Genomic DNA, 22,202 nt, shown 5'->3' on the forward strand with positions numbered 1-22,202 from the left:
GATAACCTTAATTCACCATAAATCTCTTTGTGTTCGCTACATAGTTAGACCCCAGTTTGTTATGATGCTGTAATCTGAGGTGGTCTGGATCCTTATCTGTAAAACAAGTCTTTAGTGCACTCGAGTGTGAAAGAACAGGATGGTTATGATATTAATTGTTGTTATTATTTACTATTATTTATTTTGCAGCAGTTTCTGTTTATGATGTGATGCATTTGAGCCCAAGCACATTAGGTGCATTATTCATTGGGTACATTTGTCAGAACATGCATGTGTATAAAGAACTAATGATCCATATTAAATTAATGACGCTATAAAAAAGAAAAATACCCCCTACATGCAGCTTATGACGGCAACTCCAGACTTTGATAAACCATAGAAAAGACCTAATCAGATGAAGCATTGGACTGTTCTGTCTCCAAAATTACATTTCTTGAAATGTGCTTGTACACAATGTTGGTTTTATTAAAACAAATTAATTCAGTCATTAAGGAATCATACGGCAAGTGTCTCATAAGTCAGGACCTCCAGTGTAACAAATTGATTAAATGACTGTGTAATAGTCTCTTTAAACAAATCTAGTGTAACAAGTTAATAGATCTGCTCAATTACCATGCTGGGGTGATGAGGATGTGGGCAACTCTCTCATTAAATCTAGGAGATTGTTCTCGGGTGTGTGTGTGTGTGTATGTGTGTGTTGGTTTCTTGTTTATTACCCTTGGAAAATTGATTGCTGATCTGGCAAATAAAATAAAAAACCAGATTTGACGGTCCTGACCTGACAATGTGGGATATTCGGGGGGCGGAGGGGGAGGTTTATAGAGAAATCTTTTCTTGTCATTCTTGGTGGCGAGGGGGACCCGAGAGGGAAGAACAGCATATCAGAATCGAGGGAGGGATACATTCGGAAAAGAGATCGTAAGTTGTTTTAAAGTTCCCTGGGAGATTCTCTATACCTTTTGGGTTTTGCATCTGTGCCTTTCTTGTAAAGCCAAAAATCTCCACAGTGACCCTCCCTGTGCAATCCAATGAGACAGTTGTGCAGGTTTTACCTTCCTTACGCCTGTACTAACACTCTCTTTCTTCCCAAGTATATAAACTGGAGAGGTTTGTGTGAATGAAACAATTCGCCTGCGGCATGAAATAACAGGTTTCCTTGGGAGGTTAGAGGAGACCGTCCCTAAAACAGCACAAAGATCGCTAGCCTTTTTCCTGGTGTTTGTGGCCCTGTAATAAACACAAAAGCCACCGCATTCCTTAGTTTATTTATTATTTTCTATCCACGTGCCTCATTTTTAACTCACTTTAGGACTTTCCCAGTAGGGCGGTGGGTCTAAAAGCAGATAACGTTTGTTTAGGTTCTTTGGTAGTGTTAATTGCATTCAGTAGACAGAGGATAGATAGATTGATTGATTCCATTGTTCTCATAGCAAGAGCATTTGGCTTTCCTCCCACAATCAATAAGAGCTGAAATTGACGTTTCTAAAGCTGTTTTTACTAAAAATGTAACGACGACTCCTTATGAATGCTGAAATAATTATCGTGGACAATGAAACGCACTAATGGCACTGGCGAAAACCAGCCGATTATATCCATGGTTCATCATGACACACTAATCGATTCAATAGTAATATCTGTGTCTGAGTTCTGGGGAACGCCTCTCTTTCACACCATTCCTGCAGAATACAGAGCCATATGGCGGAATCAGAAGGGAAGGTCCCACTGATAAATCGATGGCAGGATCTGGCACAGTTTGGTATTTAGGCAATTTCGGTATTTTGCCAATAATGCAGCTTTGATTCCTTTGACACCCAATCTCCAAAGGCACTGAAAGAAAATCTATTACCCCACTGCCATTTTGTTAAGTGTTTGCTCCCTGTTGTGACCCTGCCACTTTATCTGTTGATTTTTATTTTCTGAGTGCATGTTGCCCATATGTTACTCTAATAGTTGCTATAATTCTTGAGCAATAGGGCTCCTATTTTACTGAGCTGAATTAAAAAGAATGCACTTTAATAAAAACCTGAGCAATACACTAATGGCTTGACATTGATGTATTTGCATAAAGATGAATTATATGGGCTTGCTTGACACGACTTTTAATAAATGATTGAGGAGGTTATTATAGGGATGCACTATGGTGTGTGTTAACAGGTTATTTTAGTACAGCCAGTGCAAAAACTGTGAGCAATATAGTGTGGTGATAGAGATCTTTTACAGGCTCTGGGGTCCTTTTTAAAAAAAAAAAAAAAAAAAAAAACTTATCTCTTATGACATTTATGGGGACGGCTTTGCCCCTATATCTCAGTCACAAACTGCATTTTTTAACCATTGAGAACATTAACTATGGGTAGAATAGAGAAAAAACAAATATAATGGTTTTATATGTGTGTGTATACGTGTATATGTGCACAGATACACACGTCTTCTATGTGCACACACATCTTATCCATGTATATGTATACCACATATATACAGAGGGAGATACTGTGTGCTACTAATGTATACAGAGAGACCTGTATAAACTCTAGATAAATAGAGAGAATTTTTCAGCTATGGATAAATAACCCAAGTAGTGCATATGTTCAGATCATAGCTACTTCAAGTGCCAACCATTGGTTGAAAAACCCCTTTGTGCAGCTTTGTCGTCCCTATAAATACTTTGCTCAGTATATGAGGCAAGTGAATACAAAATCTTTTTCTTTTACTGCAGAACATTCAAACTTAACCATAACATTGTTTTGTTTTAAATACACTATTAACAAACTTGTTCTAAATTGTTATTCAGCTCAGCACACCCGAGCTATTCTCCTTGGTTAGATAAACTCTCGAGAATAAAGATCAGCAAAGTAGTAATACAAGACACGATTTCAAGGAACATTTTGCAGTGTATTTTCCTCTTCACTTGCACTATATAGCAATGCGCAAATGCTCTTTACTCAGGCGAATCTCACACTGAAGGCAGTGGGAATTTTGCCTAAGGACTGCAGGATCGGGCCCAGAAATTGTAACATGCCATGGCTGGGTTTTTTTGTGTGTTGTTGTTGTGATGGATGCAGAATTTTCTTTGCTGCTTTTTTTTTAAATTTATTTTAAAAAGTGCTACACACCCAACTCACTATAAGTTAGCCTCTGTGTAATTTTGTTTCTTCCCATGGTTGGTGAGCGAGAGATAAAATAAAGAAGGGTGTGAATCAAAGTTTACATTTTCATGATGCCTCACTATATCGTTCTGATATAAATAACCTTTTTCTCATAAATAATATTTGATTGACTGAGGAACCTCTCCCTTGACGCTTCGGCTATGATTGTTCTGGCTCCCAGTAGCTCTGTACCAGCAGCACATCCACTCAGACTGCTACTGAACAGATGTTTGTATCCCTCGCAGAGATTTGTAACTGATGTTCAGGACAGCTGGTAAATGTTGCCAGAAACATGTATCTTAGAAAATACCTATCTGTGCAGAAGGTAGATGCTGAACTGAAATTAGAAAAGAACAGTTACTCTTACTTTTTAATTAACAACCCTAGCTCTGAAACTGGAATATTCTGCATCTAGATTTCTTTTCTCCTTTGGCCTAAATATGGAAAATGGGAGGGGAGGGCGTATGACTAAAAGCTCTAAATGTGCATTTTAAACTCCGTTTTCTCTGGGGCACTGGGCAACTTTTGACACGATATGGTTATTAAAAATCAAGCAACCAGATGACTGTCAGGGGTATAACGAATGCCTTTAATGAAATGACATCACCCTCGCAAACATGGGAGCCCTGCCACGAATGTGGAGTGTGCTTAATATGTAAGAGTTACAAATTAATATCATAGAAAAGTGATAAATGATAATGGGATTTCAGTAGTTCATAAAAGGCAAACATGCATAAGGAAAGGGCGAATGAGGTCAGCACTCACTGAAATAGTCAGATCTGTCCTACCTTAGTTGTCAATCTAGTCATGTCTTAGAATATCAGCACTCTTTACATATGCATTAACTTTATATATTATATATGCTAAAGGTTATTTGTGAGAGTTGCAATTAGGATAAATGAATGTGAAGGCCTTGTCCTTGGGATTATGAATGCTCTGATTTAAGACTTTGAGATAATACCAAGACATGCGGTTTAAAAGAGATATATGGCTAATTCATTGTTGCAATATGTTTATTGGATCATTTTGATATTGTGCTGAGCTGCAGCTATAAATGTAACTCTGCCATCAATTTCATCTGAATGGAATATTTCACTGTTATGTTATTCTGACCGGTTCCATGACTGTCCAGCCTCTTTATTTCATGTTTCAGCAGGGGTATATTTAAAATTTCTTGTAATTTACAGTGGAGGAATTATAGAGTAGTTTTTTATATGGCTCTTGGGAGGCTACTTTGATACAGCAAGAAGAGGGGAAATTTTGGTCATCTAGATTCACCTTTAATTTTTACATATCAAATATATTAAGAAAATGTATTGAACAAAACATTGTAACTAAACTAAAAATTTCTATCAACCATATTGATGTTAAAAATTCTGTCGAGGGCCTGGGTGTTTTGTATTCCATTTATTGTGGACGTGAAAGGGCTCCTACAGTAGAGGAAAAACATACGTCGAATCCAGCACAAGCATACAAATTTCAAAGGGCCTAATACTAAACTCAAAATGGTGTGTTGTATTTGAGACCAGGATTTGGCTTAATCTAGATTTCCTCGGTTTTAGGAAAGTAAGATTTAAATTACTTCTTGGCTTGGACTAGCGCTGCTTGTGCTTTGAAACTTGCCCTGTGCCCTTTTCCTCAGGGCAAGCAGGTTTACCTTTTCATTATTCACTTAAAAAATGGCTTTCCAGGAAAAGAAAGAAAGAAAAGCCCATTGTGGGGGCTATTTCTAATTTCCTTTCTTAGATTCCCATTCCCTTGTTTCTCCAGCCTCCTAGATGTAAGAAACCAACCCTTGCCATCAGGGGGCTGGAACAATGTGTATAGTGGGGGTGCTGAGAGCCTTTGAATAAAACTGTAATCTCTGGATATGGTGGAAACCATTTCAAGACAGGGGGTGCAGCAGCACCCCCCCACACCCCTAGTTCCAGCACCTATGCTTGCCATGAGTGGTCTGCCCCTTCCGGTTGAAATCAACCACTCTAGACTTTACAAGTATGCGCTGGTGGGGGGGGTGAGAGGTGGGGGAGGGGGCATCCCCACAATTTGTGTGTCAGAGAGATCCTGTCTAAAATCGTGGATTTTCTGTGAAAAGGCTCCGCTCCTGCATTCCTTGGAATCATGGAGAACTTGGGGCTCGAAACGAATGCAGATTCGAGTCCCCTGTTGGGTCAGTTCTCTTTTGTGAATGACTCTGCCCAGAGGGAATACTGTGTCCCATCCTCACTAATTGGAGTTATACCCTCCCTTGTAGTTCCTTCGGTGTCTGTATCATAACTATGTAAAAGGTCCGAGTAAGGCACTCAGTCAATAAAACGCCATCTGCGGAATAATATTTTGCTCATTTTGAAAACGTCTCTTTCTAGGATTTGCCCATAAAACTATTTATTCTGCAGCAGCCCCCCTTTCAAAGCGAACAGTCATCCTGGGGAGTGTACTCTTGCAACTGTGCGATTTGGAGGATAATAGAGAACAATACAGGCATGGTATAAAAACGTTATTCACATTGGTGTCAACATTATTTACAGGGCTGGCTGCGTGCAGAGTACAGAGCTTGGATTTTATAGACAGCCTTCCAATGTCTGACAGCTTCACCTTATCTACCCAGAAAGGGACCGAATAAGGATTTAATTAAAGTGAGCGTTATTTATTATTTCCAGCAAAGCCACCCGCGATCCGATCTGAACAGCGATCGCTTTATTTTTTGACAGCTGTTCACTTTCTCTCCTGGATTTCTAATGTAAACGTTCCCTATCCAGGGGCGGGGATTCCCAGAGAGCGTTTTCCCGATTGCCCAAGGTGAGCAGACATGCTAGATAGTATTGCAGTGCTGCATGTCAGGATGGGCTGTCAGGTTACCAGGTTCAACATACCAGAGTTTGGGAATGAAAGTCAATTCGGTATGGGAGATGCTGGAGCCTGCTGCTGACGTACGGCAGTATTAGAGAGAGAGTATTAAAAATGAAATTGAAAGTTGAGGCTGTTAAAATCACAAGTGGCAGATCATATTGACCTCAGTGCAGGAGGCAGGAAAGTGTGGGGCGGTGGGGGTCGCTTTTGTTAAGAGGGTAATATGACACCGTTACACATCACTCCAGCCTCCACTCCTTCCACCTAGAGTGGCTACAGCAGGACTCAATGTAATAATAATGGAGTGGCTGGTCATCTCTCCCATTTTTTGTCAGGGAGGAAATGCATTCGGTGTCAGGCAGCCTGTTGGAATTCCGCTAACGGGTCTTGGCAGCTGGCTAGTTGAGAGAGGAAATTGAGCCACTATTAATTGGCTCATATCTTTGATGAGGCACAATTATCTTCCCAGTTGGGGAGGGGTGAAAAAAGCGATCTTTGAATTGTTCTTGCAGATTGTTAAAAGAGGACGTTGGGTTGTAAAGTTAGGAGCAATATATATATATATATATAGCCAATACATAAGATTGCCAATATATATAATGGTAATCTTAAGGAAATGCCCTCCGCCCTTCAGAAATACATCCTTGGAATAGTCAAGCATATCTGAAGACCAAAAATTTAACATACCTCCCTTTTTTTCTTTTTTGAATGGACTTGCTGGGTATTAGGAATGGAAAGCCTGCATTGTTAAGTAGAGATATTCACGAGAGTGAATCCTTCATTTTTCTCCATTTTTTCCAAAAAGAGCCCCCCAAATGAAATTCGAGTTGAGGGGGGTCAAGGAAATCCCTCTAAGTCTTTCCAATGCTCACTGTGTATTGCATAATACTTATAATTAAAAGCTGGGCGCGTGCGGGAATGATGTGCATTAGTTCGAATAGCAATTGAAGATTGTATTTGAAATGGACTGTTTTATGGGCTGAAAAAATCTGTATACCTTGCCTTCCGTGTCACCCAGAGAAAACCGCGGCCATTAAGGTTTCGCAGGGAGCTATTTTTTAATTTTTCTCTTACAAAACACGGAATTTTAGAGCTAAGGAAAGAGAACTTCGTTTATATCTTTTGTTGTTTGCTTGCTTCTTCTCACTTATTTTCCATGTGCCTGCTCCTGCTAACTCAATCCAAAAAGCAAAACAAAACAAAACAAAAACCTGGTTTCAATGGAAGCAGGATCGAACATTATGGGGATGCATTGTATACATCTACTATTCAGCTCAGTAGTTTGAGCATTATTGGCCTGCTAAACCCAGGGTTGTGAGTTCAATCCTTGAGGGGGCCATTCGGGGATCGGGTCAAAAATTGGGGGTTGGTCCTGCTTTGAGCAGGGGTTGGACTAGATGACCTCCTGAGGTCCCTTGCAACCCTGATATTCTATGATTCTATGAATTCTCTTCCGCATACAGAGGGGGCCCATCTACTAGACTAGAGGGCAAAAATGAGACGCAAATCAAGTAATGGGGCTTTTTATCCCACCATTAACAGGAGGTTGTACATCCAGAATTACTTTGGAAATGTAATATGCCCACTCCCAGTGAAGTCAGTGGGATCAGCAACTGGCCTGTAATTGCTGTTCACACCCTTTGATTCATTTCCAAAAATTGCACGAACAATAGTTTCGTCCCAGGGAATGTTATTCGGCAGCTCCTGGTTTCCCCTCTTCCCGTAGTACCGTCTTTTGGTGCCTTTATTCTCCACTACCCCCAGGAATCGATTAGGGCTGGGAGGTTTAGGTGCTGCCGCCATATTTCCCTACGGAAAACCCATCCTCGGGAAGCTGTCCCAGAGCAGAGACGCACCCCGATCCTTATAGCTTTGTAACTGTATGTTTATTTCTCCTCCTCGGCTCTGTCAGGACACGGAAGGAGTTTGCTGATCACAGCAGCGACAGCGAAACATGAGGACCCTTGTGCCCACTGACCTCAATTAGCATATAATGAACATGCTCCTGAAGGCTCTAAGCAACCTGGGCCTTCGTTCCAAATCGATACCCAGCTGTCTCGACTTCTGGGCCGCGGTTCTTCCTAGGGGCGCTCGCACGTCAATGACAAACAGCGCCCTCTGCTGGTAGCCCCATCCCCTGGAGAGGAAAACAAGCTTAAGCACATTTCCCCGCTACTCAGAGGAAGCGAGGGGAAGTTGAAGTTGTTGCTCTTTGAATAGCCACACATTGCAGCAGATCCTAGCGTTTCTGGTTAAACAATCTGCTTGGACACAAGTTGATTGATACCTTTTGGGATAGCCATTCCTTGTTTCTTAGAAACTCTACGGTCTGTTCCACTGTGAATCTATCCAAAGAGCAACAACTCCTGTGACCGAGCAGGGCATTCCAGTGAACCTTGCATTTCCCAAAGAGTAACTTTTCTTTCGCTGCGCACCACACAAGGGCTCGTTTGCATTGCGCCACTATTTTTACTATGAAAAGACAACCCATCTTTCCAGGCTCTCAGCAGGCTGTGCATCCCCATTGGCAATAATGTGAACTTGGCACCGTGCAGGTCAGGAGTAGAGTTTCTTTGGATGACAGGATGAACTGTCCAGAACAAAACATTCGTATAGCGCTTAGTCCAGTAATCAATACATATTCTCATGGCTGCTCAATTCAAAATGACCTGTTGGCCAGTACAACATAGAATCTAGCACAGGAGATGTAATATGAAGGACGTAAAATATAACTATAAAGTGCTATTTGGGTCTTACTCCACGAAGCTTTCGCCATTATTTTGCAAATCCGGGAGGCACTGTCAGATTTTTCTCTTTGTTTGCGCTGTTTAAGTGTAAGAAAATGAGCCACCTCGTTTTCCCTTTAGCCATAGTCTCATCCTCCAAAACATAAGAACGGCCCGACTGGGTCAGACCAATGGTCCTTCTTGCCCATCATCCTGTCTTCCGACAGTGGCCAATGGCAGGTGCCCCAAGAGGGAATGAACAGAACAGGTAATCATCAAGTGATGGTAAACAGAGGTTAGGGACACTTCAGAGCATGGTTTTTATCCCATCCCATAATGCCACCCGGACACTTATTAAAGATTGTGATTCGTGTCACCTTCACTTTAATCAAGTAGCTTGTTATTTTATTAACTCCAACAGAGAATGACCTGACCAGTTACGTTGCCCAAAGTTAGGGCCAGATTCTGATAACCCATTACTCAGGATGAGTAACACTACTCCAGGTGTAAGCCCATAGAAATCAATGAGACTACTCCTGGAGTAAAGTGCTATTCAAGTTGAGTAAGAGTATCAGATTCTGCCCCTTGGTCTCCAGTGATCCCAAAGCTCCTTTGAGATCAGTGGTCTTCTGTATCTCTTTATGCCATGAAAAACCATGAGCTAAGATTCCTTTATTTACCCACCAAGGCCCTGCCCATGGGCCTACCAGGAAGGAACCCCTGGTCTGTAGTTGACTGTAAAGTTTTACTTCACCCCAAACGTAAACGTTAGGTCCTTCAACCCTGCTCTGTGCCTATGTTTTTAGGGAACCAAGGGCTACATTTTCCCCATCCTGTGCTGTTAAGGACTCCTACCATATGAACTTGTGGCAATCAAATTCCTAATCTAAACCATTGTTGTATGTGCACCAGGTCCTGAAAATGTCAGGTCCATATAACTATCCCATACCACCCATCTTACAGAAGGTGACCCTGGCAGGGAAGGCATCTATCCCATCCCACAATTTAGCATGGGGGGACAACGTCTTTCCCACACTAACTCTGCTCATGGGGCAAAGACTAGGACACAAGTCCGTTTCTACGTACAGTAATCTTGCCTAGCCAAACACCAATCAACCACCGAGCTAGACAGACTTGATCTGGACAGCAATGCAGAAGGAATGGGGAAAAGTGACCTGGTAGAACAGAGCTTGGAGGACCAGATACAACGCAGCCCCGATCCATTGCCCTTCTCACTCTGGCCAGCTAATGTCCAGAGATCTGCCAGTCCCGGGGCAAATTCTGGTGCCTCTTGACTGGCTGGTCTGAAGATGGGAAATCTCATGTATTGAATGGGACCAGGCCACTCCCCTTGGCGTGCGAATCAGTCTAGTAGTTGTGATGGATCCTGAACATTGAGAGCCACCTTCCATAGATGCCATTGACTCGAGTTGGACTAGAATTTGTCCTCATTATTACGTGGGTGCTATGATGAAGTCAATACCAAATAGCTCCTGAGCGCTGAATGTGTCTCAGCCTCTGATTTTCCGTTTTCATTCCTTTCCCCTAGCCTCCCCCTTGGCACGTTAGCTCCATATAAATATGTATGTTGTCTCCACTGGTGGCAACTACCTCGCACTGGGCTGAGTCCCAAGGCAGCACGGTCACGAAAATGGGGAGCATCTGTCCAGCCTGGCACAGCTTACAGAGTCGTTTAGACGGAGACAGATCAAAGCAAAGAGGCCGCTCAGGGGCAAACCTTTTCACCGTGCAGTGTCTTTGCGTGTATGAGATGGGTCAGCTACGTCCAAGCCCCTACAAGAACGGAGCGCTAGATGCCCAGAGCGGGGAAAGCACGGTTTTCTCTTTTTGAATTCGCCAGATCACTGGGACGTTTGCTCTTAGCTGTCAGTTCCCATCATAACACGTTTGGGGTTGACAAACAACGTGCCAAGAAGGGGATGCTTGTATTTGCCACTGAAAACTTACCCAGATCAGAGGCAGCTGGTTTCACACCTAAGGCAAAATGGAACAGACAAGGCCAAAACCTGATCCGTTGTCTGTTCACTCCAGCAGCCCCGTGAAATCGGGGAAACCCAGTCAAGCGAGCGGAGTTTGGCCCACAATTTGAATTATGAGCCCTGATTTGCATGTACTCAGGCAGACGTTCCATTGAGTTCCGTGTGAGCCTTGCCTGAAACAAGAATGCAGGATTGGGCCCCCTCACATGGGAATATTTATTTAACATATATATGTTATTCTAATGTATAATTTATAACTTTTACAGCTATAGGAACAGAGACATACTTATATAAGTTATACAGATGCATGCTATAGTTTGTTCTATTTTGACAAATATTTTATGACCAAAGAGTAAAATAATGACTTTACGAAACTACCTTTTCTAATAGACTCTCCAATATATTTCTGAAATAATCTCCATTGTTGCAGATAGCCCTGTATGTTGAATAATAATATTTGCGTTTGTCAGTTCTTAGATCCCGGGGTATATTTCATATTGCTGAGAAAGGTAGCCAGATTACAAACCCATGTTAGGATTTTAACACTAATGATCAGTTTTTCCTGCAGTTTTCCTTATTATCAGTGAGGGGCCTGAGAGCAGACAGATACCCAGGATATACTATGCAACATCTGTGTCTTCTGCGTAAGATTGAGTATTATATGTAAAAGAAAGGGATTTTTTTGTTCGGCTCAGAATATTATCGGTGGGTTATGGTTGTTTGATCAAAATAATACTGATTTCTTCTAGTTCAAAGATTAATTGGAAATTAAGGCATGGGGTTTCCGTTGCGACTTCTCTGGCTGATTTGTAAAATGGTCGTGTTAAAAAGCATGATGGATCCCATCAAATCCTCATGTTAAATAGTGAGAAGTTTATCTCGCAGTATCTTACTCGTCTGCTCTCAGGAGGATACAAATGTCAAAGAATAAGGGAGGGTAAATACTGAAATAACAGACTCTATTTCCCTCCCTCAGAAAAACACACAAGATAGAGAAGCTGGGTTTACATCAAAGGTCGCATTAAAAAAAAAAGTTGTCTGTAGACAAAGCTGTTGAGATTAGCCTGAAATAGGGAGTATAGATGAAATCTGCTATTTATCTCGGTTATTATTATACAGCGCTATTGTCAATGATTAACAAAAGAGTTACTGTCTCTTTAAACTGCCGAGTGCGAGAGTTCCCAAGTGGAATTTCACTCCTTTAGTGTTTGCGATGATGACAAACTCAATGGACAGGGAGATGTTGATCTCCCCTAAATTGACACTGTTTTAATGTACTCATCTACATAGGATTTCGGATGAACAGTTAGACACTATTACACAACGCTACTTGTCAGGAGCACTGTGCGAGAGGGCCATATTAACACCCGTTATTTCATTATTTATGTAAGTGTTACTTGGGCTGATTGTAATACAATAAATAGAAATCCATATAACACCCAGGTAAAATGTCAAGGAAAGTGAGAAGAGTGGGAAAACAAATGGCAACCGACATATTCATCTGCTCTCAATGGTTGGTGCCTCAATATACCATGAGAGGGGGAGGGAAATATATCTAAACAGGCACATCGTGACATCTGTCAATCTCTAAAGGAGCTTTCCTCAAACCTCAAATTTTACTGGCTTTAAATTAGCTTAAATTAAACTCTACTTAAATTGAGACTATTCACATGAGTTGAACCAGCAGGACCTTTCCCCACTGGTGGACAGCGCAAAGACACACTGGCACGTCGTGGAGGTGTTTGGTTTAAGCACGATTCTAGCTTATTTAATTAAGCAACATTCTAACTTGGTGGTTCGATTGCTCTCTTCTGTATGGCAAAGCGAGCGTCTATGCTCTGTTTTCCTGAGATCTATTCAGTGCCGATCACAGATTTTAAAATTTCAGCAGGTGAACTTTAAACCTTATAAAAACCAGTGACATTTATCCCTAGTTGTTAGCTAGGATATTTGTAACAATGATCGTGACATTATTTATTAGCTTTCTTCATAAAAGTCCTCTACTCGATGTGAAGGATGTTTTGCATCCCGCTCTAATCTCCATTTTGTTTTCAAAGCCTTAACCACAAAGAAAAAAGTGAGATCATATGAATAAACTGTTCTTTTCACAAATACCCTAGACAAAACCAAACTAACCAAGCGATCAGAGTTGGGCTTTTTACCCTATAATTCTAGTTTTATAGTGCCAACTGCAACTGATGGCCAGCTGGGTCTCTGTGTAGAAGTAAATTAACTGGAAAGCCAAAGTCAGTGCTGCAGTCAACTGGAAAAAAAAAAAAAAAGAAAGAAAGAAAGAAACCAGTACAACATGGCCCGCTGTATACAAACCATTGCTCAGTGACACACAAAGTGCGGTATCAAGAAGTGTACAAAAGGAGTGTTTTTGTGTGATACAGAATTTTTGCTCAGGACATATAGAATTAAAACTGCTCTAGCTTTTGAGGGAAAATAGAATCGCCTTGGAAAATAGAATCGCATATTTACAAAATAAAATAAAATGAATCCTGGTCTGGGATTGAATAAACACTTTAAAGCAGAAGCAGTTATCTGAGAAAGAAGCTGATTTATTGAAGCTACTCGAGACTGAGTAAAATGAACAGAATTTAAGACATTTGTGTGGGCATGTAAAAAAGGCAGCGCGAGTTTTGAAATGGTCACACATTTTTCTCTTCCAGATCTGTTGGCTCGGTGTTGTGGTATCACTGAACAAGGGACTTGCATCCAGTCCTAAGAGAGAGTCGTATTTGCAACTGTAAAAAATGATCGATACGTTGACAACGGTGAATGGGTTGTTTGTTTGTTTTTTAAATCACCTTGTTTTAAGAATAACTGCAAAACTGGAAGCATTTTGACTTGATGCCCTGTAAACAGCTTAACGTCTCAGAGTCAGGTTTTGTATACGTTATAAAGATTTTAGGAAGAAGTGAAAATCTGAAGAGAATGGCAGGTTTATGCTGCAGATCGTGAACCTGCAATTTTGAAATATTCAGCTTTATCAAAGGAAATATAGGCTCCAAAGTCACCTTTTGGAAGAGCAGAGTGGAATTTAGATGCCATACCTTGGAACCTTATACGCTGGTAAAAGCTGTGCTGGGAAAACATTGAGAGAAATAAATGCACCTTATCGTTTATATTTGTAAAAACGTACCGGTACATAAATTCCTCTGGACCCGATCCTAAACGCCTTACTCAGACAAAACATCTACTCAATATACAGAGTCAGGCCCTCTAGAGTTTAAGTGAAGATGTTGCTTCAGGAAAGTGTTGTTTCCCTGCTTTTGTTTAAAAATCAAATACCTCATATAACCGGACACAATAGTAATATTTTTCTAAACTGCAGAATAACTGATTACTTTGCTCAACTCTCAGCGTTTATGTTTGCTTAAGTTCAGCCACAAAAGAAATAACAATAGTTATCCACTGTTTAGATATGGAAATGATCATAGCTAAACAACGCGTTTCGATTTAAAACAGTTGTTTCTATATTGGGTCTAATCATTTACTTTAGACCCCTAGCTAGACTCTTATTAATCGCTTTCTTCCTGGAAAATAGTATCTTTCCCATAATAATGTTAACATGTCATCCCTGATAATGGCTTGTGTTGCTTGCTGCTTAAAAAGTTAATACACCCTATATTGGCCTGAGATTAACCTATCTCAGATATATATGGAAATTACGACTTCCTGAATTCTCCAGAGAGGTTCTACAAAAGGAAAAGAGCCCTCATGAAAAAAATACACACCAGGAATAGCAACTTTATATTTTCCAAATAAACGATCGCTTATTTTATTTGTATTACTCTTGAACCTTCTGGAGGAAGTGATATTTTACATAGTTTTTTTTTTTAAATGTTCCTGGAAATGAACAAAAGAACCCAAGTTATCTTTTTTCGTACCGTCAGTTTTATTATTTAATCTCTGATGAGATCAGATTATCTGTACCCTTTAGTCGAGGCAACAAACGTCTTTAAATTGGTTTTAATTGATTTATCTTTTTTTTTTTTTTTTAACAGAAAGTGCATTACATTTAACTGGTCTTGCAAAGGGCTCTTCTCTTTACAAACCGAATTATTTTAATATAAATTAATTAATAAATGTTAAGATGCTAATATATCATCATTATTAGCTTTAAAAAGAAAACAATTTACATTCTATAGTATTCTTTATAATACAAAAGAAAACACACTTTAAATTCAATTACAGCATCTAAATGATTTTTTATATTTTCGACTGAAAGTGGTTGTAACAATTCCCACCAGCTACTTTTAACACGCATTTTATTGGAAATGGGTTAAATTAAAGGAAACTATTTAAATTTGCCCCACCCCCACCGTCCAAAAATAGTATTTAAAAAAATACTAATAAATAGCATTCAGGGCGGGTGCAATTTCAGAATGGGAGGGGGTGTTCCAGCAAAGACTTCGTCATACTTGGCAAAACATCAGTAGACTGTTTGTTTCAAATCTCTTAATAGATGCCGTTAATGGAGGGCCTCAGTTCAAATTAGAAGGGAATCAAGATCTGCAGGAGAAAGTTCAGAATAAGCAGCGAAGGTGGGGGAAGAGACCACAAACTAATCCCAGCATTTATATTCCACAATTCACTATTCAAAAGAACAGATCTTTTTAAAAAGCCAGACAAGGGGGTGGAGGTGGTGGTGGGTAGGACCCAACCCAACCCTTTCTATTAAAAAAAAAAAAAGTATTTTACATTTTAAATATTCACAGTAAAGTAACTTCTATAGTCAGTGTGACTCACGATTTATTTACAAAGAGCCTTCAACAGGTTGCTTTAGTCCGCCCAGCAGGAGCTGTGTGGGTGGAAGTAGGTCCCTCCTTTCCCCCTCAGCTGCCCTGGAGTCTGCAAAAGAAGAGGGACCACTCAGACAGCCCCCCTGCGACCCTACAACAACAGCACCAGCGGCCAAGGGCCAGGCCAGAGGAGCAGGGGGGCGCTGGGTTTGGATGTTTGTTTACTCGCCGTCTTTTTCTGCCTCTTTCCTCTCCGACAGCTGATAAAGTCTAGAAAAATAGATATGTACAACATCTCAGAAAATAGCAAGTGTCCTCCGAGTCCGCCTGGGCCCCGGCCCCCTCCTCTGAAACCCCTTTAAGAGGAACTCTCGTTCTCAGATGTGTGCAGGAGCAAGCTGCTGCTGCTCGACTTGTGTTTCTTCAGCAGCTGGGTGATTTTCTCGTCGTCCGAGTTAGGGTCCAGAGGCTTGTTGTAGTCATCGTCCTCCTCCTCGTTCTCCGAGGCCCCCTTCAGCCTCTCGGTCTCCGAGTCCTGCTTCTTCTTAGCCGTGGCCATCTCGGCCGCATGCTTCTTCCGCCACTTGGTGCGCCGGTTCTGGAACCAAACCTGCAGGGGCCCAGCCGCAGCGAACAGAGAGAGAGAGAGAGAGAGAGAGAGAAGGGGGGAATTACTGACCCGGGGCAGGTCAAAGCCAGCCACCACATCTGTACTCTGCTTGTGACCCTCAGCGCCACCGGGAGCTTAGCACCACCCAGGAGCTGCTGGTAGCACCAGCCAGCCCGCAGGATTCCTACCAGAGCTCTTGTTATTTCTGCCACCACCAAATTTTTAGCATCCGTAGCACAGCTGTTACCCCCATGGAGGTACCAGTCTCCCCATCACAGAGTTGTGGTGACTAGTCCTACCATCCACTTATTCGTATCCATACCATGCTGATCACCACTAGCGAACAGTGATTAGTATTTGTACCATCGTCAACGTTATTACTACTATGGTGTTATTACCACTGCAGAGGTATTACTAGTCAGTACATAGTATTGTTTTCTTATTTCCATACACCTACTAGTGTTCATCCCAGGTGTATTATTACTAACACAGTTATTTATATTCATTCCATAATTATTGTAATAGAATTATCGTCAGACATACGATATAAGTACTACTGTTGTCGCGATAGTGTTGGTATCTTAGTTATTAATATGATGAAGTTATTGCTACTATAGAGGGATTAATATCCACACCAATAGTTATTACTATTAATCTTACCACAGTGTTATTAGTATCCCTGATATAATAGTTATTACTATGCTATATAATTATTATTGTTATTATACCATAAGGTATTCATAAATAATTATTTTATTACCACAGACACTTAAGTATTCATATAATAGTTATTAACCTAAAATTATAATTATCACCATACAGCCATTACTACTGTTACCATATAATGATTGGTATTTGTGCTATACTTTTATTATTATTATTACTACAGATTAATATTCATACCATATCTGTAATTATTAATATTAAGTTACCAGTATGCATATCATACTATTATTGGCTACCATGGTATGCTTAGTATTCATATTGTGGTTATTATCATTATTATTATTATCATTCTAAGTTATTATAATTATTACTGTAGTGTTGTTATCACCACAGAATTCTTGCCTTTGCTACTGCAGAGTTACTATTGGTAGTTAAAGAATTTTTCAGGGTCCAGGCATATTTCAGTTGCTTTTTGTTCTGATGAAGGAGCATTTTGTGCGGTTTTGGTTCACTTGCTTTTTATTTATTTTATTTTATTTTATTTTTATTTTATTTTATGGAGTTTCAAAACGAGCCTTGGAGACTTTTAAACCAACCTTTTCATACTAATGGAGGGCAGGAATAATTTTACTCCTCTTAATTTTCTGTTAAGATCTACATTTCTTCTTTTCCTCCTCTCTCCCCTACTATGTTTTTGCCTGTTCAGTTTGTTTAATCAAAACTCAACTAACATGGATCAAACTTGATGGGACACCATCTCCCATGAAAACATATGCGTCTTTATTTAGATGTTGTCTGTAGTCCTAAATGTAATTCAAGTGAAAAGCATGTGTTTCTAATGTTCTAAATTCAAATAGTCAAATAGTTAGAGGAAAGGCTAACTGGTCTCAGAAACTTGCTCTGTGCTGCGTCATCAGGTTAAAAATGCAATTTTTTTATTGCTATGGCTTTTAAAGATGAAATTACATTTATACAATACATTAAAATAGATTAAAAATTTGTTGTAAAAGAAAGGAACAATTTACAGGTTGTTTGGATTTCTTCCTCTCTAAAATCCAAGTCACGAATCCTATTATGCAAAACATAATTTCAGTGTCGCAGAACGATTCCTATACATGGAGTGAAAGCGTTCATTTGAAAGGAAACAAATCTAACTACACTTCCAGTACACTCAGTGACTACACAGTACTTTAATCCTGCTCATATGTGACAATAAACATTTCACATTGAATAGTTCTCTAATGTCCCCTCTTCTGTTACATATTTTATCTTAGAAAGGGCAGAGTAAGAGGAGGGGGTTGTTATTTTCATTGTACGGGCCGTAACAATTTATTCACAGCCATTTAGACATATTTACAGTGACAAATGAGGGGCTCCAGATAACTCTGAGAGAATGAGAATCCATAAAGAGGCCCCTTAACACAGAAACTGTTACATTTGTTAAAAAGCAGCATAGAGAATTTATCTTTAAATACAATTCCCTGAACAAGAAACACGCAGTAGCCCGCATTAGCATTTTAACTTATCAAAACCGTATCTCTGTGAAATATTTCAGTGTTTAGCTAAAATAAACAGATTCGGGGAGGGAATGTGTAAACCATCCGATCCACTTTATGCTTGCTAGCTCAATTCCTTTCCCATTCAAGGCATGATCTCTAAAGTTTGAACCATTGTAAGCACACTGGATCCCAAACATGCACAAATTTGTGTTTTGCCCTTAGCCAGGAGAACGATATCACATTTTAACTATTTGTCGTAATCATTTCAACATCTAATGACCAAACATTGCATGGCTACAGAGTCAGAAAATGTATTGTCCAAGTATTAGCCTTCTAACACAGACTACACTTGTTTGTATTTAAGTATTCAACAATATTACTCCTTACCTCTCCCAATTTTATGGCACAGTAAACATAATATTTTGGGGTAATTTTATAAGCATTCCTAATTTTAAATTATTTTAAAATAAATTACGGTTTTAAAAATTATGCCATATTCTCATAAATAACACTATTAATTATAAACTGCAAATAATTGCCAACCTAAGTGCCTTTTTTAATATACTAAAAGGAGCCATCTATGCAACGGATTTAGTTAGCAATAATATTTTGCAATGGCTTTGTTCTGGCAGTAATGGTGTATGTGCAGAGCATACGTATCCATTTAAGATTAACCTGATTTCAAAGGCATGCGCCTGATTCCTTTTGTTCATCAATATCTTATATCAGGGCTCCTTTGTATATGTATTTTTCACACTCCGCCCAGTCTCAGCAATGTGTGGGCTTGAGTCTCTTATCTAATGTTTGACATGATCATCTCACCTTGACTTGACTCTCTGTCATCCCCAGTGAATAGGCTAGCCTGGCTCTCTCTGGTCCTGCTAAATATTTGGTCTGCTCAAAAGTCTTTTCCAGGGCGAAAATCTGCTGGCCAGAAAAAGTGGGTCTTGTATGTTTTCTCTTTCCGTCTTTATCCAGCAAAATTGAACCTTGATCTGGAAAAGAATGAATGCATAGACAGATATGTTAATCTGTTCATTTGGAAAAGTGCTTAGCTATGAAATTTGCTGTCAAGGGAAAGGTTTTTTTTTTCTATACATGGAGGAACGAATTCCCTATTAAAATGTTGCCAGGTTCAAAGCGATGCATATCTTTTCCTGACGCCCCTTTCTTTAGAGGGTATAAATTCTGAGCAGGCAAAAATTACTCTCCCACAAAAACGGTAATCGATAAAAGTAGGTTACTATAAAGGGTTCTTCTTGGGGAAAGTTTGTGCATGACCCAAACTCAAAAAAGGGGAAGGGGGAGGCGGAGTTGAATCAGAGATATTTCAACTTAAAAGTCCTTTTAGGAAAAATAAAATGAGAAAACTGTTTTTGTAAAAACTTCCCATTATTCGTAAGCAATAACTTGACATTTTCAGTGCTTTCATAGACACATACACACACCCCAGCTGTGAGTGTCTAAATTGCCAACAAGTCAAATAATGCATGTCATATATTTTCATCATTTAACATGTGCTTTCAGGTGTTCAGACAGTAACTGTTTGTTATTGTAAGGATTCTAGTATGCACAATGATCAAAACGGTTTTAGTAAAGCCAACCCTTTCAAATCTAAGCTTGGAACATCACTGTGCTCAGTGTTACAAAAGTCATCAGTAATAAGAAAACCGTTACAGGAACTTGGAAGTGTCGCAGCATCAAAATAAAGAGAGAGAGAAAACACGAGGCATAAACGTCCCGAGTTTATAAAAGCCTCTCTCTGAACGGGCAGGGGAAGAAGGGTTTGGCCTTTAAAACTTTTATCCCTGAGAAATCTGGGACACTACAGCTTTTCTTTGCCCTATCAGACACATCTCCTAACTAACCCTTCTATTTTTTACAGAAGGTGCCTGCAATTAAAGATGGGAGCAAATGCTAACTGGTATACGCCAGAGGGCATTCAGGCAGCATGAAGTAGAAGTAAGTAGAAAGTCAGAGATGAAGCAGGAGCAGGAGAAAAAGTAAAGGCAGCAAAAGCAACACCGTGCTAACTGTACCAAGCACTGAACCAAAATGCAGCTAACAGGATGATGTGGGTGAGTAAAACAAAAACACCTTGAATCGATTCACCACTGATCATACTACTTCCTACACAAAATCACTGGGGGCAGCATTTCCCCTTCTCACTCCCCAAATAAAAGTGGGATAAGGGGTCGGGGGGGGGGGTAAAAGGATGCACTGAAGTACAGCAAGCCCTAAATAAGTTCGTTGCCTCTCCCGCTAACCAGCGCCCTGCAGCCCTGTGGCGTGCATTGCAAGCAACCAAAGTCTGAGCACCAGGACTGAGCGGGAGGCAAGGAATAGGGGGAGGAGGGTGACCCAGGCCGTGCTGGAGCTGCCCCCAGGGCAGATTCCGGGGGCGGGGACGTCACCCGAACAAGTAGGGGCAATTGCCTGTGCTAGGAAAGCAGCCCACCCCCCTCCAGCCACAGCCGGGGCGGCGGTACTCACGGGGGGTGCAGGCGAGGCGCGCGTCTCTCCAGGGCGGACTCTGCATCACCCCGGGCCAGAAGATCGGGGTCCGGCCGGGCAGCTCGGCCAGGGGCTTGGGGTAGCGGCCCACGGCCACGGCGGCGGCGCTGGGGCTGAAGTAGAGCCCGGGGGGCGGCGGCGGGGGGCTGAGGCTGCTGAAGCGGGGCAGGCCGGCCAGGAGGCCGGCGGGGGACGAGGAGGAGCCGGAGGGCGACGCGGAGGCCAGGGCGGCCCCGGCCAGGGGCACGGAGGGCCGGCTCAGGATGTCGTTGATGCCGTGCGGGGTGGCGGCCGAGAGCTGCTGCGGGGGGCTGGCCAGGGCCGGCGGCTTGAGGCCGGCCGGGTTGGGGGAGCCCAGCGGCGGGGACGGGGAGGCCGAGGCGGAGGAGGAGGAGGAGGAGGCCGGCCCGGCGGGCAGCGGGTACGCCGGGTACAGCGGGGTCTTCATCTCGGCCATGCTGTGCAGGGCGGCCAGGGGCGGGCTGCCGAGCAGGAAGGCGCTCTGCCGGGGGCTGCCGTCCATCTGCCCCACCGCCAGCATCGCCGCGCCGCCGGCCGCCGGGGGAGGGCAGCGGGGCGCCCGCGGGGGGGTCCGGGAAGAGGCCGCGGGGGGCAGCGTCCGGCGGGGGGGTGCGAGGGGAGAAGGGGGGCGGGCTGCTAAGCGGGGGGCTTGTCCCGCTGGGAGGGTGCCGGGGGCAGGGGCGATGTCCCGGCAGAGGGTGCGGGGGCTCCGAAGGCGAGGGCAGGTGCCCTGCGCGGGGGCCCGAGGAGGAAGGACCCGGTGGCGGTGCAGAGGGAAGGGGGAGCCGCAGAAGGCGGGGGGGGGGGGTCTGTAAATGCGAAGGCGAGGACCGCAAAGAAGCAGCAGCAGCAACTCTTCCAAGTTGCTGTGTGTGTGTGTGTGTCTCTCTCTCTCTCCAAAGAAATGTTCTCCCGTGGTGCAGGGGGGTTTCACAGTCTCTGTCAGCCCCAAAGTCCTGTCTCAGCCTCCCACACACACACACACACACGGGAGGGAGGGGGAAACAGAGTCCTCCTAGCCCCACAAAATACTTAAAAAATAAAAATTAAAAAAAAAAAAAAAACCACCAAGCGCCAGCTGGTAGAGAATGAAACCAAGCCACAGATCCCCACTCGGTGCCTGTTTGGTTACGGGAGAGCGGTCAGTTCTCTGGAGCCGCCCCAGCAGCCCCCTCTCCCCTCCTCTCACGCTGGTGTCCGGAGGATTGTGCCTTCCTCGGAATAAAACATCAAGTCCGAAGGGGTCTTCTGCTCCTCCTCTCCGATCCCTGATCTGGATGCTGCACGCAGGAGAGATCCCCTCCTTTCTCCTGAGACATCAATGCCTTCCCATTGCTTCTCTCCCCCTCCCTCCGGTCCCTGACATCTGGTTGTCAAATACAAGTCGGGGGGCTTCAAGGAGACTCTGGCTCTGGGTTTGCT

At 42.2% G+C, this 22,202-nt stretch overlaps 1 protein-coding gene across 2 annotated transcripts; it reads right to left on the minus strand.

The window, feature by feature from the left end:
• Positions 1–14,610: 14,610 nt before the first annotated feature.
• NKX6-1 (NK6 homeobox 1) lies at positions 14,611–21,300 on the minus strand. 2 transcript variants are annotated; one of them, XR_006290462.1, is made up of 4 exons: positions 20,739–21,300; positions 19,068–19,240; positions 15,478–16,080; positions 14,727–15,240 (listed from the first exon to the last, which is right to left on the minus strand). XR_006290462.1 is itself a non-coding variant. In XM_037896424.2 (3 exons), exons 1-3 carry the CDS (start codon positions 21,298–21,300, stop codon positions 15,829–15,831), a joined length of 987 nt encoding a protein of 328 aa, XP_037752352.1. In that variant the 3' UTR covers positions 14,611–15,828. The 2 variants fall into 2 exon arrangements, 1 of the variants encoding a protein (XP_037752352.1); XM_037896424.2 differs by having other exon boundaries at positions 14,611–16,080.
• Positions 21,301–22,202: the final 902 nt, after the last annotated feature.

Source organism: Chelonia mydas, chromosome 4, assembly GCF_015237465.2.
Source record: "Chelonia mydas isolate rCheMyd1 chromosome 4, rCheMyd1.pri.v2, whole genome shotgun sequence".
Lineage (NCBI taxonomy): Eukaryota > Metazoa > Chordata > Testudines > Cheloniidae > Chelonia > Chelonia mydas.

What these genes read in the sequence shown, in the direction of transcription:
- NKX6-1 (XM_037896424.2), bottom strand. Translation starts at nt 21,300, where the DNA reads ATGCTGGCGGTGGGGCAGATGGACGGCAGCCCCCGGCAGAGCGCCTTC. An exon ending in GCGCCTCGCCTGCACCCCCC is followed by an intron (nt 19,241 to 20,738) that starts GTGAGTACCGCC and finishes ATTCTTTTCCAG; the next exon opens with ATCAAGGTTCAATTTTGCTG. An exon ending in TGACAGAGAGTCAAGTCAAG is followed by an intron (nt 16,081 to 19,067) that starts GTGAGATGATCA and finishes GGGCCCCTGCAG; the next exon opens with GTTTGGTTCCAGAACCGGCG.